This window comes from Corvus brachyrhynchos, unplaced genomic scaffold, assembly GCF_000691975.1.
Source record: "Corvus brachyrhynchos isolate BGI_N302 unplaced genomic scaffold, ASM69197v1 scaffold381, whole genome shotgun sequence".
Taxonomy (NCBI): Eukaryota; Metazoa; Chordata; class Aves; order Passeriformes; family Corvidae; genus Corvus; species Corvus brachyrhynchos.
The window spans coordinates 569,887-586,909 of record NW_008236219.1 but is presented as its reverse complement, the minus strand read 5'-3'; the positions used below and the strand labels follow the sequence as shown (position 1 = coordinate 586,909).

General features: G+C 43.0%; 1 protein-coding gene across 8 annotated transcripts in view; it reads right to left on the bottom strand.

The window, feature by feature from the left end:
• ACSL6 (acyl-CoA synthetase long-chain family member 6) overlaps window positions 1–17,023 on the bottom strand; it is a 104,108-nt gene that overhangs the window by 12,200 nt on the left and 74,885 nt on the right. For 5 of the 8 annotated variants that reach the window (XM_017746881.1, XM_017746882.1, XM_017746885.1 and 2 more), the window contains 9 exons: window positions 16,883–16,984; window positions 16,662–16,761; window positions 15,795–15,973; window positions 15,231–15,263; window positions 14,163–14,214; window positions 7,950–8,023; window positions 4,683–4,895; window positions 2,092–2,226; window positions 860–994 (listed from right to left, as the gene is read on the bottom strand). In XM_017746881.1, coding sequence (XP_017602370.1) covers window positions 860–994; window positions 2,092–2,226; window positions 4,683–4,895; window positions 7,950–8,023; window positions 14,163–14,214; window positions 15,231–15,263; window positions 15,795–15,973; window positions 16,662–16,761; window positions 16,883–16,984 — 1,023 coding nt within the window. The remainder of the gene's footprint in view (window positions 1–859; window positions 995–2,091; window positions 2,227–4,682; window positions 4,896–7,949; window positions 8,024–14,162; window positions 14,215–15,230; window positions 15,264–15,794; window positions 15,974–16,661; window positions 16,762–16,882; window positions 16,985–17,023) is intronic. The other 3 variants (XM_008643427.2, XM_017746886.1, XM_008643428.2) reach the window with 2 other exon arrangements.

The window sequence follows — 17,023 nt, the reverse complement described above, 5'->3', positions numbered from 1 at the left end:
AGGTTTGAATATGCCCAACTGAAACCCAACCCTAAATCCACTCCTATCTGCTGAGATTTTGCAGAAAACTTTGGAGCAGCATCTCTTTGATCAGTGACTCCTCTTTTCATGACCACCTTCCTGAATTCCATCCCTGGAGTACGTTTGGTACAAGCCTTTCCTCCCCCACAGGGGCACAGTTCCTATCTGAGAGCTGCAAAAAATTTTTGGCACTCTTCCGTAAATTAGTGATTTCTTGGTGCTGCTGAGGAAGTATGTCACAAATGTCATCTTAGCCTGCCTTGTATTTTGTCATTTCCCTCTGAAAAGTTATCCTGAGAGAATTGAAATTTTGACATTATGCATGGTGTTTAAAAATAAAAAAATATAAAAATAATAAATATAAAAAAATATATTTATTTACCAAAAAAAAAAAAAAAAAGGCAAAACTTCACGCTGCAACAAACTCTGCTCGGTTCCCTTTTTCTATTCCATTTTCCAGTCTGTTCTTCACTAGTGAGTAGTGATTGCCCCCAGTTCATCATCAGGCAAGTGGACCACATTAACTTTAAGAAATCATAGAATCATAGAATTATTAAGGCTGGAAAAGACCTCTAAGATCATCAAGCCCAACCATCAACCCAGCACCAGCATCATCTTTACCACTAAACCATGTCCTCAAGTGCGACATCCACACCCTTTTTTAACACTTTCAGAGGTGGTAACTCCATCACTGCCTTGGGCAGCCAGTTCCAATGCTTGACAACCCTATCCATGAAGAAATTTCTCCTACCGTCTGAAACTCCTTTGTCTGAAAACCAGTCATTGCTAGAAGAAACAAGAGTTCTTTGGCTTCAGACTCACTTCTTAAATCACTTACCTGTATTTTATTAAAGAAAAGTTTATCCCACAAACTGTCATTTCTAATGATGCCGTTTCGAACTTCGGCCTTTTTCCGTCTTGCAGCAAATTCCAGGATCCAGCGCTTGAGCGAGGTGTCAGCCTGGCTGAAGATCTGTGGGAGCATAGGATGGCAGATGAGGTGTCACACAGGAGAGAGAGAACATCAACACCTGTTCTCCCCATGACACCCACCCAGCCAGGTGGGTGCAGTGACATTTGCAGCACAGGTAAACAAGGCTACACTGGGGTTTATTAGTGGGGGAAAAAGGAATGGTGTGTTTTGCTCCATTCCCTATTGTACATGTGGTTTCTTTGGGGGGAAAAGAGAGGATGGTGGTGCAGGCTTTGACTAGATTGACAGGGCTGCTCTTACTATACAGTTTCTGTGACAGGGTTCAGTGAAGTTCATGCAACCTGAGCAACAGGGAATGAGCAACATGAACAGGTGTAAGTGGTGGCTGATGTGGTGATGGGGGCTGCATTTACCTGAGCTTAATCAGGCACTAGCACGAACTCCACCTCAGCAAACAAGAAACCCCCAGTGCCTGTCTCTCTAATGAAGCACAGAAGCCCTCACCTTGGGAAAAAATTAAATCAGTAGCTTGTGCTTAAGCTTGTCTTTAGCAGATAAGTCTTCTGAGGAATAAATATTCCCAGCTGGTCAAACAGATTTAACATGATGACCAGATGTGCCTGTCTTAAATACCTTGCAATACCTTTACCTTAGTTTTAAAGATTTCTAAATCCAAAAGCCACTGTCACATTTACACTGCCTAAATCCTCAAACACATTTTGAAATTACTGATTTTCAGCTGTTGTTGCCACTAGAACGAGAGATTCAAGTTTCAAACCTGGTTGAAGGGCACAAAAGGTCCTTGTTCAGTCAGGTTTGACTGATGTTTCTGTGATGAAAAAATCCCGTATCTTTAGAAATGTCACTGGTAAGCTTAGTGAGAACAGGGTAGGAGGCTAATACAGAGATTTCATATTCACACATGATAGCTGTGTATGGAGTCTGTGTAAGTCATAATACAGACTTACACGCTGGGGAGCTGTATTGATTACACAGGGTGAGAATGTGTCTGCAGCAAGGCAGAAGTAGTGTAATCTGCTTGAGAAATCTCCATGACTAAGGGAATTCTTCCACATGAGTACTAAAGGGACGTAAACTCCATGTTCCAAAAAGAGTAAAATCAATATTGAACTCACCTTGTCATACATTCTGTTCAACAGCCGAGGCACAACAGGGAAGATGGTTGGCCGCAGTGCCTTCATATCGTCAGACAGGAGGCGAATATCTCCTTGGAAGAAGCCAATTCGCCCTCCATGGCAGTATACGACAGACTGATGGGGAGAAAGAGGAACACATGTAACCCCTTTGCTTTCAATTCCCACAGCAAAGTATCCCTCGCAAGCGCAGAAGCACCTTTACTGAATTTCTACTCTCTAATATGGCAAAAATGGGACTTTGGAAATACATACAGAAGTAACAATAAATTTTGCACTGAATAGAAATATCCAGATAGTTCTGGGCACTTTTCAGTACTGGCAATTCAGCATCCACCAAATTTGCCACTTGTTCTGGAAGAACAAGGAATCAAAGTTTTTGGAAGGGATTTCCCTTCATCCTCTGCATATGGGGATGGAGAAGTCCCAGTTATGGTCAGAATCTGGATCAGAACTTTCCTAAAGCCCAGCCCTCCCTTAGTAGCTCACAGCATGAGTACCTATCATCAATACAGAAATGCAAAGTAAGAAACATCATAAAACACAGAGCAGCAACTGATTTTTAGATGTTAATACTTTAGTTTTGTTTAAATACAACAATATAAACTACGTTAGCAATACAGTGCCTGATCCTGTATCCCAGGAATAGAAGCCCACATCATAAAAGGTTCTTGACTTGTATGAAAACTACAAATCTATAAGTCTTGTACTTGAAAAGAAAGCAGGATGTTTTAATCAGATCAGAATGGAGCTCGATATGCAGAATGGGGCAGGGGGGCTGCTGGCCATGAGCCAACTGTCAGCTGGTTACTGGTAACCAGTACCCCTGCCAAGGACCCGTCACAGACTGGGTCAGTGAAGAACATTTGGAGACCAGCACTTCTTCCATGTTTTTACAGTGCATGGAGGAAAAAGCGTCCTCAGCAAGCGCCTGTGATGCCAGAGCTGACCCCAGCCTTCCTGAGTAGACTGAAAACTTCAGCTCCCTTTTGTGGGCTTGTCTTCCCCAGATAACTAAATAAGTTGAAAATTCCTTAAGAGACACCCAGGTCTTTTTGTGCTGCTCCTAAAAATCTGCAGTACAAACCAGATTGCTCTCACTGCTCTGTCAGGCAGTTAGAGACTGTCTCCATCAGCTGAAATCACAGGAATTTTACACATGTGATGTGGGTTTAATGAAAATCACACTGCTGAATCTGTGCTTTACACTGCACATGAATTAAAAAAAAAAAGAAAATGTAACCAGTGTGCTCATTGGGAATTGAAAATAACAACTAGAAGTTTTTCTCTTGAAAGAATGTATCTGTATAATTTTAACTGTAAATTCCAGGAATAAATCATATTGGCTAAAACTAGGGACACTGATGCAATGCTTGCTGTTCAGAATGCTTTTGAAAATGACTTTTTAGCCCTTTTGAAAAAATCTTCATATTAATAAGCTGTTTCAGATGGGAGGATAAACCTGGACATCCTTTGGAGGCTGTCCCTTTCAGTACAGCAACATCCTGTGAAATGAAAGCATTTTCAATGTTTCTGATTTCTTTCTGCCCCCCCATCAGATGAATTTTGAATAATTATATCCTTGTTAGCCCAAGCAGTGCTGGCACACTGACTAACTTGCCTTGCAAGTGGAGAAAGGCTGTGCTGTAATTCTCCAAATCTTTCATGGGCTTTCACTTCCAATTTGTGAGGTTTATAACAGGGAAAAAATATTTTACTTCTGGCACAGATGTTATCAAGAAGTGGGAAGTTTATATTCAAATGCTTGTCTGACTCAAAAAGTATGCTTTCAGCCTGAAACAGGCCTCCCTGAGAAAGTGCAGAGTTGCAACTGGATCCAGATACAATCTTCACGTACTGGATCAATTTTAAGTTTGCAGCTTCTCAGGCCAGGAGACCTGATGTGGTTGTCTCACCTGACTTGCCTAACTCACCAATTGCAGCACAAATCATCACCCTTTTTTTTTTTTCCAAAAGAGACATGGAGTCAGTTCTGTGGGCTAGCAAGAACTAGTGCTTGGTTCTGCCACAATTCCAAGAGGACACAGCTCCAGTGAATGCCCACTGCGTGCTGCCCTGTCAGGAGGATGACGTATCTTACACCATGATCTCAGTTTCCTCTTTTTCAGTGTCTGCCAAGTTGGGGGTTTTTTTGCAATCATGTTCTTTATGCAATAAAATTATTTTAGCTGTTGTAGAAAATGGCATGAAATTACCTTGACTTACATGACACTTCATCCTAGAGTGCTTTGAAAAGCTGTCCCAAAATTGCTCAGGTAGCAGTAGCCATGAGCTGAATGAGCAATGAGTTTGGCTCATTGCTGAAGGGCTGTTTTTCAATCCCTGAGCCAAGTGTAAGCTGGAGAACTTGGGAAACTCTCCTGGCATTGCTCTGGACTCACAGCCATGTCACTGAGACCATGGCTCTGGTGTTATGCACATGGCACTTCCGGAGTACAAGCTTTTTTAGTGCTACAAGATATCACTGGTTATTTAGTATTTTATTCATTTTATTTTTTGTTGTTGTTGTTGGCGTGGAAAAAAGCTGATTTCCACTGACACCATGACCTTACCTGTACCATTCTCTCAAACATGTGTGCTAAAGGCAAATAGGAAATGTGTACATCCTCACAAGTAGGAGACCACTGACTCTGGAAGAAAACACAAGGAGCCCCACGAGGCCTCGTCAGTTCAGGTAGGTTTCTTACCTGTATAACTCTTTCAAACATGTGAGCCAGAGGCAGGAAGGAGATGAGCACATCGTCCTGTCTCGGAAAGATCACTTTCTGCAGGTGAAGGGCATGGGAGACAGAAAGGAAAGAAACACTGACAGGAAGACAACAAGAAAGTCATAAAACAATAAAAAGAAAAATGGCACCAGAGGAGCAAAAGGGTAAAGATTGTCAAGAGAGGAGGGAGCAGCTGACACAAGGAAGCGTTAAAGCCACAGCATCATGGAGCTCAGTTAGCAGGAGTAAAAAGCACAGAGATGTACACACAGGGCAATGGAGAGGGCTCTCCTTGGCAGAAGGCAGATCATATCCATGCAGCTCACGCTGGGAATGGAGACTCACCCTAACGGAGAATCCAATTTTTATTCACTGCTTTCTACCAGGAGGTGCCGAGACCCTGATCTGTGCTCTCAGCTGTGTGCAGACAGCAGGATCCTGGTGCTAACCTGCACGAGCCCCCAGGATCCCAGTGCTAACCGGCAGGAGCCTCCAGGATCCCTGTGCTAACCTGCAGGAGCCTCCTGGACACCAGCAGGGCTCTGCAGGAGCAGCTTCCCACATTGCATAGAGCCCATTCAAGAATCACAGTGTTACTAGAGTCAAAGTTGGTGATTTTTTCCTTTTCCTTTGGTTAATCATTGATTTGAATCAGGCTGTGTTGGAAAAACAAATTATTTCATCTTAGGCTTCAGAAACTAATTACTTCTGTTAGTGTTTCTCACCATTTTAAGGGATTAAAATGTGATTTTAAGGGCATTATGACTGTCCCACAGACAGGGAAAAGAGAAGGTTGGACAAATTATTAAAAAAAAAGTGGCCAAAGTCTTGAGTTTGTCAAGTTTTTAACTCTCTTGAAGGCTGGAATAAACAAAGGCCCCAAGAGACTTATTTAACCCATTCTCCAAAAGAAGATAACCTTTCTACCTGCATTTCCTAGGGTACAGCTTGCTGTAATATTATGGATTAGAAAAACTGAAGGTTGACTACCCAATAATCAATAATCAAGGCCAGTGGTTAGTGGAAAATGGGTATAAAAATCCAGCAGCTCACAGTATTAACAGTTTGTACCGACTTGCATCTCCACTGCTCAGAAGGAATCAATAGCCCATGACCTGGGATACAGTGGAGGCAGACACAGGAGTTCATCTCTCAGGGGATATTTTATTGAAGCTAAATCTGGGCTGGTCACATTTGGGTATGGCCTCCCAACCATCACCTACCAAAGTCAAACATCATTGACCATGTGGGTGTTCTCAGCATCCCATTTCATATTATTGTGTCTGTCAGTCTGAATGAAGCCATTAGGGCCTGCAGATCTATTTATACATTACTTCAATTTGGCTTCATTTTCTGCAAGCACAGTAATGTAAAACCTTTAACATCAATCAGTATTTTTAATACTGCTGTAAGGGCCCAGACAAAATAATTTGGTTTTAAATCAGACCAAAATTATGACATTGAATAGCATTTCACAGTTGGCACAGTTGTCCAGTTAAATGTAAAAATACAAACAGCTTCTTGGTATTTGAGAACAACCTTATAATAAAGCTCTGGACTCACTTCAAAATATGTTCAATTTGTAAAAATCACTGAACTAAGCAAAACTGCCACAAGAACTCGTTAACAGCAAACCTATAGAACTGCCCATTTTATTTCTGTAATTTAGACTACGTTCAAGTGTTTCGCACTTTGCTCTATTTCATTACTGTAGTCAGACATTACCCAAATCTTGTGGATCAGCTACAGGCATTTACCGTCTGCCAGCAGTACTCTGGTGACTGGAGATAGCGAATTTACAATCACTTACACCAGACTTGGGTCTCAATCTGATACCTTTGAGATTAATCAGAGTCCCACTGCCATCAGCAAACACTAAATCCATTTTTATGGGCCACTCCTGGAAGATCCCAAGTTCCCTCAGCTCTAAACTAGTGCACTTCCAAAATAAATGTTCCTGCCCTTTGAAGCTCAGGCCTCTCCATGCCTCAGCTTTCATTTGTGCCTCTTGCTGCCACTGAAGCCATGGAGAGCTTCTCTCCCATGCTGAGAAGCCCGAGGGCTCACTGCAGCATTGATATTTCATCCTGCACACTGTGGAGGCACAGTCCTGCAAACACTGGAACATGTGAGTTCAGTGGGATTTCTTACATCACACGTCTAAGTTTCTTTACACCAGTGGTCCAGAAATCTCAGAAAGTTCAAGGATTAAAGTAATAAGACTGCAGTAATTTCAACATCAAAATAAGACCAGTAAGGGGTATGAGGTAACCAATTGTCCATCCCATGTGCATGTAACTACTTCATAGAATTGCCTGCTCCCTACCAGAAATTAGATTATTTATATTTGTTCCATATAAGCTGTATAAAATCCTTACTATGACATGGTAAACTGATTCTGCTTCCTATAATGTTTCTAAACATGAGTTTACATGCTGTATGAAACATATTATAAAGGCACTTGGCCAGCACTATGCTCTATTAGAAATATGTATAACAAAAACTGAGATATACTAGAATATCAATGAAATTAACCATTAACCATTCTTGTAAAAAAACATGTTCTTATATATATAAATATATACAAATAAAGTATATAATAAACAAATAAATAATATGTAGTCTTATTTATGTGTAATATTAAAATTATATGTAATAATATGTAATAAATAATACTAAAAAATACGTTCTTATATATACATTTATACATACATACATACTTTGTATGCAGAGAGGTTCCAAGTATATGGCGACATTTTTGGGCACAATGGGACACAAAGAGCACAAGAGCTCCTCTTCAAGCACCAGTTGCAACTGTACAGGGCTTGTCTGCTCTCCTAATTCTTCAAAACTAGTTAATGGATTTACAGGAGTCAGCATTGCCTCTCAGAAGCCCATTGCACCCTACAAGCCTGGGAGCTAGGGCTGGAAAGAGGATTTAATGCCCTCCAGTACTGTAGATTCAGCCTTGCTCCACTCCCAAGGATTTGGCCCTCTGAGCAGGAAAAATGTTATCTTTTATCTGCAAGAGCGTACTTCCAGCCTGGGGAGGGCCACAGCTTAACCCACACACTCTGCACATGGCAATTTTTTCTAGCTCAAGATATTCACCTCTGTCACTTTCAAAAAGCCTGAAAAATCTGCCACCACATTTCCATGGGTCAGCATAGCACCTTTGGGATTTCCTGAAAGGAAACAGAGAGGAAATATAAAAGATAAGCCAGAAGATAACTTTCAAAACTTAACAAAAAAACAAAACAAGAAACGGTTAAAATGTTATGTTCACTTCTTCAGTTTTAAAACGTATGTAATTTTCACCATCATTTCTGTGCAGTAATATGCACCAAAACCACTTACTGCAATACTCAAATCTTAATAAAATGATACTGCAAACAGAAATATTTTTCTTGGAGACTCTGGAAAACAGGTTCCAGCAGAAATAGCCCAACTGCAATTTCTGAGAGTGCTCAGATGAAGCCACTCAATGAGCACAGCCATCAGACTTGAGTGGCTGTTCCAGCCTCTCCTGGGAGGATTTATTTCATCCAGATTTTGACTGAGAATGATTTTGAACACCAAGAAACACCATTTAAAAGGCTGTTAAACTCTTACTTAGCTAGTACTCTGGATAACAGGAGAAATGCAGAGAGCAGACCCTTTCAGACTGCAATTAAGGGAAGTCATGAATAGTGTCAGCAGCAGAGGTGTCTTGAAGACAGCCCTAAACCCATTAGGGAGCCAGCAAAGCCCCTGTTGTGTTCCAGAGCTGGGCACTGCCCCTGCAGCATTTCATCCACCACCAGCAGGCAACTCAGCACCATCAATATTCACCTTTTTACACTCCTTTCTCAGCTGACCATGGTACACCACTTGCATTTCCCATCTGTTTGGACGCCAAAACACAGGGTTTGTTAAGCAGCAAATACACAGGCCGGAACCTCCATGTTCACAAAACAGTGGCACAGAGGGCTCTGCACATAGTCCTGTCACAGCACTGTCTCTTTTCATCACCCTCCAAGGCTTTACTTTTGAAAAGAAGGTGTAGCTCAGCTCAAATATAATTACAGGGCCAGCCTCTTTCTCTCCAACATGTTTTTAAGCAGATTGTTTTAATTTGATCACACCACTGCCACGTAGTTTCCGCTGCTCCGTGTGGAGGCAGATCAGAGGAGCTTTACCTGCAGGTGCCCTGCGTGTCCCCAGCACAGTGGGCACGAGCAGCCTGGCAAAGGTCCTGCAGTTAATGTAACAAATTGGTAAATCAGCCAGAATTTCATTCTGCCTTCCTCAGATTAGGAAGAGACTGTGGTGCTTTGTGAGTATGTTTCAGCACAGGAAAATACGTTTCATCCTCTCATTTCAGAGCAGTTTGAGGGCTTTGTTGCTGGCAGCCCTCCATTGTGGGCATGGGCAGAGACATGGGCACACTCAGCACTGAACCCTGTGCCCTGCTAGCACCATCAACATCACTCTTACTCAACCTCCCAAATAATTAAAGGCAGGCACAAACAGCAGTAGCAATTGTTGCATACATTTATTGCAATAGAGCAGGATATTTTTAACACAATTGTAGTGGGTTAAACCTGAGTTGATGGGCAGTCTTTTAGACTAATGACGCTTCTCACAATGTACATATTTAACCCGCACAAAAAGGCGGGAATTGCCCTTGGTCCAAACTCGCCTGCCGGAAGGTGGGGGGGCCTCCGAGCCTCTGGGCCCCACCGGGCCGAGCTGAGCCGAGCCAAGCCGAGCCAAGCTGAGGCCTCTACCCACATCCTCTTTTCCCAACGCCACGGCACAGACCCTGGGCCGCTCGGGGGGAACTATCCCAGAGCCGCAGGCAGCTAAAACTGGCCATGGACTGCCACACAGCTAAACCCATCCGGCGCGGCTTCGGGGGAAAGCACACCTCGTGCTGAACTAAAGAAGACCCCAGGCAGCCAGCATGGAGCAAGGCTTTCTCCACCGTAAAGCCTGAACAAGAAGACTCTTCAACGTAGCGGCTTCAGAGTCAAAGAGAAGGAGAAAGTGAGTCCTGTGGGACGGAGCTGGAAATGGCGACGGGAGAAAAGAGGGCGGTGCTGCGTTTTTCACATGTAGCTTAAAATACTTCTTGCATGCCATAGTAAGAAACTAATATCACAAGCTGTTTGTCGCTTTAATCCATTTGAAGTACATGGGGGGGATGAAAAAGTCACACGTGGCCCATGAAAATTGTGAAGAGTGCCTATGCCAGGCTATATAGAAGCATTGAGAGGCTTTTTTAGAGACTTGTGGCGAAGAAAGCCTTTGTGTTCAGGCCAAAATAACTCATCCTTAAAAAGATTAATGACTCCATGTGATAGCCTATGTTTGGCAGTGTGAAGGACGTGTGAGATTTTAATGGAAGAGATGTTTTACACCACAGCAGATTGTTTCTTTCCGGGCGGGTCTGCTGTTGGTGGCAGTTTGGGAACCATGTGCAGCTGAAGAAAACCCTTTTTTCCTTAAGCATATGAAAGAGACTTATCAAGAACTGCAACACTGACTAAAATCCCATGTTCGGTTACCCTTTGTGTGAGTTGGGTAAAAGGAGGGAAGTGCTGGAAAGGGGGAGGGGGTTTGCTTTAATTTCTTGTTATTACTTGTTATTTACTTTTAATTCTAGTAGTAATAAAACTCTTTCTTTGTACTGCAACTGTTTAATTTTTCTGCCTGCTTTGCTTTCTCCTAATGCTTATCTCACAGAAGGAACATAAGTAAGTAATAGATATTCTGAACCATACCACTACACTCAATTGGTGTTTCTGCCTGGTTTACAAACTGAACCCTCTACAACAATATATTATACTGAAAATCCCTATTTGCTGTTCCAAGTGCCCTGAGTAATTCAGTCCCAAACACTTGCAGATGAACATGGTGCACAGGAGGCTGGTTTGGTCTCGTCCTCATCCGAAGCTCAGGGCTGAGGCTGACAGCTTTGCCAGCCACAGCTGTGCCCATCCTAACATGTTGAACCAGCAGGCTCACAGGTGCCAAATCCGCCTGGCAGGTTATTTTCACAGCTGGGTGCACACATGGATCCAGGCTTCAAGAAAAGTCCATGAACAGGTGTCAGTTGTACATACACACCATGACTCAAAAATCACTTGTGTTACTGAGTTGTGTCCAGCCAAATACATGTGCTCAGCCCCTGCAGTTCTAGAAGCAGCTGTGCTCCTGCAGCATCGCACAGCTCAGGCACCAGTAGAGAGGATGTGCTTAGTACTGGTTTGGAAACTCAAAACTGTGTCCTCTGGCACAGATATGGTTCCTACACCTTGACAAAATTCTTCAGACTTTTTTTGGAGGATTTCAAGTGTTCAGTGCCAGGCTGGGTGGGGCTTGGAGCAAACCCGTCTAGGTGAATGTGTCCCTTGCTATGGCTGGGAATGGGAACTAGACATGCTTTAAAGGTCCCTTCCAAGCCAAACTATTCTGTGACTCCATGAGATTTGTCAGATGTTTGACTCATTTACTCACTCCACCTCTGACTTGAATGCAGATTCAGTATGTCTGCCATGCCTGGAAGCATGTGAAATGTGAACATCCTAGCTCCTTCCTCTGCATCCCTCCTGTGCAGGCTCAACATCCTGGACAGGCTGCGGTGATAATGGTGTCTAAGCAGAGCAGCAGTGTTGGAGCCAGGAGAGCCTTCATCAGGAGAAATCCAGAACAAACCATGCTGCTATGGGATAGCTGCAGCTTTTTGGGTTGGGGGACTCCTGTAAATTTTAACCTTCCTTAGTAGTTCTTTTTTAGTAAAACAGCAAAATGGGTGCTCCTTTCTATGACCCATTTCCCAGAATTACCACTTTGAGAGAAGGTTGGCAGTGATGCTGCTTCTCTATTTTAAAAAATCAATGCCATTTCTGTAACACTACTCTTGTTTGAATTTCCTCACAAAGACAGACCCAGTGAGTGTCTGAGTGTCCTGTTACAGAATGGATGCCCTGCAATCCATTAATAGCCTGGGAATGTCAATTCCTCTTTATCTTGGTGCCAGGTTTGTTTGACAGTTCTTATAAACAATAGAAGAACGTTTAAAAAAATAGAAGAACTTTTTCCACATTGCCAAATGGGTCTCTCAAGTGCTCCAGCACTAATTTGATGGTGTGATCCATCAGCATTCTGGGATGTAAGCACTTTCCTCCCCTGGGGAGCTCTAGCAAAAAGGAATATGCACTGCCAGGCTGGGAGAAACCACTGGGAAGCCATTTTTGTCCACCTGGTAGTGGATCCTTGAAGGAATGACAGTTGATTTCCCTGGAGTAACCAACATGAAAAATTGTATCCTGACAGTTTGGGGATATCTGTGTGCCTTTGGCCCATTTCCAAGTGCTGATGGCTTCTTGGCACAACCATGAAAGTTGGTCTTGTCATCCAAGCTCAGCAACCTCAGCCTCTCTTTTCTCCCTGGGGAGGCATTGGGGCATGTGGTCCTATCAAAGAAAAGCAAGTGTTAAAGTCTGCTTCTGGGGAATTCTTTCCAATTCTACAATTTTCAGGTGATAAATTCTACAGCAGAGATTTATTTCACACCATACAAAAATATTTAGAGCCCTTTGGAATTGGAAAAGCCCTAGAGAACATGTCCTTTGGAAGAAAATTCTAAATTTGGTCACTAAAAATTACATGGGCTATATAAAACTCCTGCATCAAAGCACAATGTGGAAAACAGACCAGAGTGTTGATGCAACCTCTGGAAAAGGCAGAGAGTGACATGCAAAGTCCTGCAGCAGCAGAGGATGGGCTCATGGGTCACAAAGCATTATGAGAGAGTTCAGTTCAAGATGATTTGCAAAATTGGAAATCTCTGGTTTGGACAGGAGAAGGGAAATGAGCTTCCTGGTTGTCCTATTTCTGTAACTCTGGGCATGTTTCTAAGAAAAGCACAAAATCAGAAACTGGCCCTTGATTGCATCTGCAAATAAAAAAAAGAAAATCAAAATAAATCTTCTCTATGCAGAATTTCTTATTTAGAAATAAAAGTATCAACAAAAAAGTGACTTGAAAAAATAATTGCTCTGCACTTGAACATCTACAAAAACACACTGTGCCCTGCTGTATCCATGGCATAGCTCCTTCAGTTTCCTACTGCTCCCATTTATGCCTGGCCACTTTGCACTCACTCTGTACATAGCTGTGTCGTTCATGTCCTGCACTGAGTTCAGCCTTTCCCATTTAGGAATTCCCAGTGCTGGAACAGAGCAGAGTTCCAGGCTCCTCTCCCTCAGTGCTCTGCCCTGGGCAGTATGAAGTGCAGATCTCAAAACTACAGACCATCCACAAAGGCCCCTTTTAAAACATCTTGAGCTTGTATTTGGAGTTGATAAAGCAGTTGCCTACCTGGTCTGAAGTACAAGTCTTCTCTGAGAGGTGGAGGATGAAGGTGTTCCTTCGTGCTCAGCCTGACCCGCCAACTGAGTGGCACCAGCAGCTTCCAGCATCTTCTGCTGAGACCAAACTGAGGATGCTTTGGGGTAGGACCAAGCATTAGGCAATCCCAAGAGCACAGGTGGATCTGGAAGAGCTGCTCCAGCAGTCCCTGGAGCATGGACCTTCCCCACAGGCAAGTGTAAAAGCAGTTTCCTAAGCAGTGATGCATTGTTCCTCTGCCCATACAGCTTTTAGGGAGATGTTATGGAGGCTGAGTTCTCAAGAGTAGGAAACTCCTTCAAGCTGATGAAGACCAGGGTCTGGAGAGAGGAGAAAGCACTATCTCTGCTAAGAACTGGTAAGAAAATGATGCTGCTCCTCTCTCCAAGAAAAAGAGGTCAGCAGCAGATGAGTGCCAGTCCCATGGGCTGCCCAGGCTCTTCCTGAACCTCCCCAGCAGTTGGTGTCATGAGCAGCACATAAGAAGAGGAGAAAGAGGTGACAAGGACCTTGGTGAGGCTGGAGACATCAATGTGCTTAGGATACAGAGAATGGAAAGCTGTGGAACCACTTTTTAGAGTTTTGGGTATTTTTTTAAAACATTTGCAAAAGATAAATACCAACCAACCAAGTGCTTCACAACTACACAGGAAAATGGGAAGCAGACACATGGGTGGATTTTCAGACAACTGGAAAATCATACTGGCAAAGTGTATGTCAGAGAATTCAATTGAAAAATAAATATATTGTTATTTTTAATTTGCAATCTATATATTTGAATCTATATACCTATATATTCTGAAATATTAAAAATGCCTAGTACTATCATTGCCATATCATAACAACAAGTTTGCATGTATTGAGGTGGGATTAATAATTAATTTCATAAGATATTCCAACATTTCAAGATTCAAATTACTTTTTTACCTGTAGTGCCACTAGTAAAACAGACAATTGACAGATCTTCTGGTCGAGGAGGCTAAAAATACAAAAGGAAAATAAGAAAATCACATCAGTGAAATGCAGAAGTGTCAGTAGTAGAGACTGTTGACATTGTAGAAACCTAAAGATCAAACCAATTATGTTTTTGCTCTGACATAAAAAGGTGTTATTCCCCTCAGCAAATATAAAAGACCATCATAAAACTCTTTTTACCAGATTTCTTTAGTTGATGCTCTATTCCTCCCTTTATGCTGTGCTCCAGATGCACTAAGGGCATGCTGTAGTGGTAGGAAGACTTTGGTGGAATATTTGTCTTGCAGTTAGTATTTTCCAAGCCACCACCTCTATCTGTAGATGTGTGGGACAACTTGAGATAATTCATCAATTTCCAGGTCAGTTCTGGAAAGAACTCCACAACAGGGGACAAGATTCCAAAGCTGATTGTTCCCATTTCCCGCAGCATCTCTGTATTCTCAGCACCACTGCATACGTGTGCTATTTTGGGTCACGAATGACTAAATAAACAGCTTGAACATCAGAAGCTGCTTTTGAGAGTTTTGTACGAGTATGAGCAGCCAGTGAAAAATATCAAAGCAATTTTCCCAAAATATCCCCTATAAATACTGCCAAGCAGTATCTCTAAACTATAGAAGCCCCAGGAGACAGTGAAGGGTACAGAGACATTCCTCCAGTGCCACTAGGGTAAGGTAGTGGAATTAGGGTAGCTTAACAACGGGATTTAATTACTGTCCCATTAACATGTGCATAGCAGGATGAGCTATCTCATTTAAGTGTTCCAGGTAGAGGGAATAAAGCAAATACTGCACATTGTTCCCTACGGGAGTGGTGAGGCCCTGGCACAGGTTACCCAGAGAATCTGTGGCTGCCCCATCCCTGGAAGTGTTCAAGGCCAGGTTGGACAGGACTTAAAGCAACCTGGTCTAAGCATCCATGGAAGGTGTCCCTGCCCATGGCAGAGGGTTGGAATGAGGTGAGCTTTAAGGTCCCTTCTGCTGCAGTTTTAAGGGGGAAAAGCAACATGCCAACACTCACCACAGGCACATGTCGACTCTCACGGCCACAGTCCTGGAAGAGATTAAAGTAACAAAAGTGATTTCCACTTTAATTCCTGCAGTGTAACCCACTTGCTAATAATCTGCAAACCACTAAGGGAGAACATGAGCTAAAGCAGACAAATTAATAGCTGGCACTGAGGCCATCTTTATTATTCTGAGTTTCTTGCCTTAACTTCAGTGCCTTCCTTGGATTTCAAGTAGTGTTTGGGTTGGTTGAGCTGCATCCAGGGTGTTTCAAACAAGTGTGAGGCCGTAGGCTTATGTGTAGGAGGACAGTGTCTCAAATAACAACCCCCTTCCCATGCTTAAATAGCAGCTGACAGCACATTTGAGGATAAAGAACTGAACTGTTGGCTCTGCTATCTACAGTGAATAACATCAAGAGGCAAGTGCACCAAGCATCAGTATTATCAGCCACAAGCTGCTCTTTTGTGCTCTCCAAACACTGAATCTGGCACACAATTCACAAGTCCCTGTACATTGTACTGTCTTTTTACAGATATTACAAAAAATAGTAAAAGGAGAGGGAGAGCAAACTCACCTCCACCTCCTGCATGGTCTGGATGTGAACCCCACAGCGCTTCCCTCTCTCCATCAGCTCCTTCTCAAATGGGTCCATCAGGATGATGGAGCTCAGGCCTGGTGTTTCTCTCCTCTCCACATGGTCAAGGAGTATCCTGGCTTTTTCAGGCTTGTCACAAATGACCGTGGAAATGTCAGCTGAAAGAAAAGCAGCCAAACAAGCTGTTTGCAGTAAATGTTTTTTAATGCAAGACTGTGGCTCATAGCTAACACTATATCACTTCTGATAGTCACTCCAGGCTACACCAGAAATCCCAGCATATAAAACATGCCTCTCTTGAAAAATGAGAAAAAATTGCAACCTTAGCTAACCTAAATCAATGCCAAAGTGGTAGCTGACATTATTCGGGGATTCAGTTCAAAATATTAAAATTGGTCCCCACATGGATTAAAAGATTGAGGAGGCAAAATATCAAGCAACACAGGAGTGGGTAGCCGTGGAGTAATTCCCGCATCCAGAGCAACCCCTATCCAAGGTTATGCGTGTCTGGGTATGTGGAAAATGCAACAGAGGGAACCCTGACCCAGCACAGGGACACCCAGCTCCTCAGGAACTTCTCTAAGTGAATTCAAGACACTCAAGTATAATCACAATGCCCCATCCTTGGAAGTGTTCAAGGCCAGGTTGGATGGGCCTTGGAGCAACCTGGTCTAGTGAAAGGTGTCCCTGCCAATGAAGAAAAGTTGGAATCAGATGAGCTTTAAGGTCCCTTCCAACCCAAACCATTCTAGAATTCTATGATCATCTGTTTTTTAGAAGCAGAAAATGAACCATTCTGAGCAACAAAACTGACTTCTGGGAAGATCACATCAGTTTTGATTTTACCTGTGTTGACAATGTACCGAATGGCTCCAGGACCTAAGGTGTCATACAGGGGAACCACCACCATGGAGTAGGTGTAGCAAGCCAGCTCAGAGATGATCCACTGCAGGAGGACATGGAAGCGCAAAGGTGAAAAGGGGCCATGGGAGCAGATATAACTTGAGAACAAGCTGACAGGTCAGGAACATTATTACTACAATATCAAGTTGGACTTAAAATCTCACCTCTGGACGGTTTTGAGCGAAGACACCAATGAACTGTTTTGTGGATGGCTTGCAGCCCTGCTGCAAAAGGCCCGAACCCAGAGCTTCTGCTCTTTCAGCCACCTGGAATTTGGAGAGGAAAAAATACATGAAAAAAGAGGA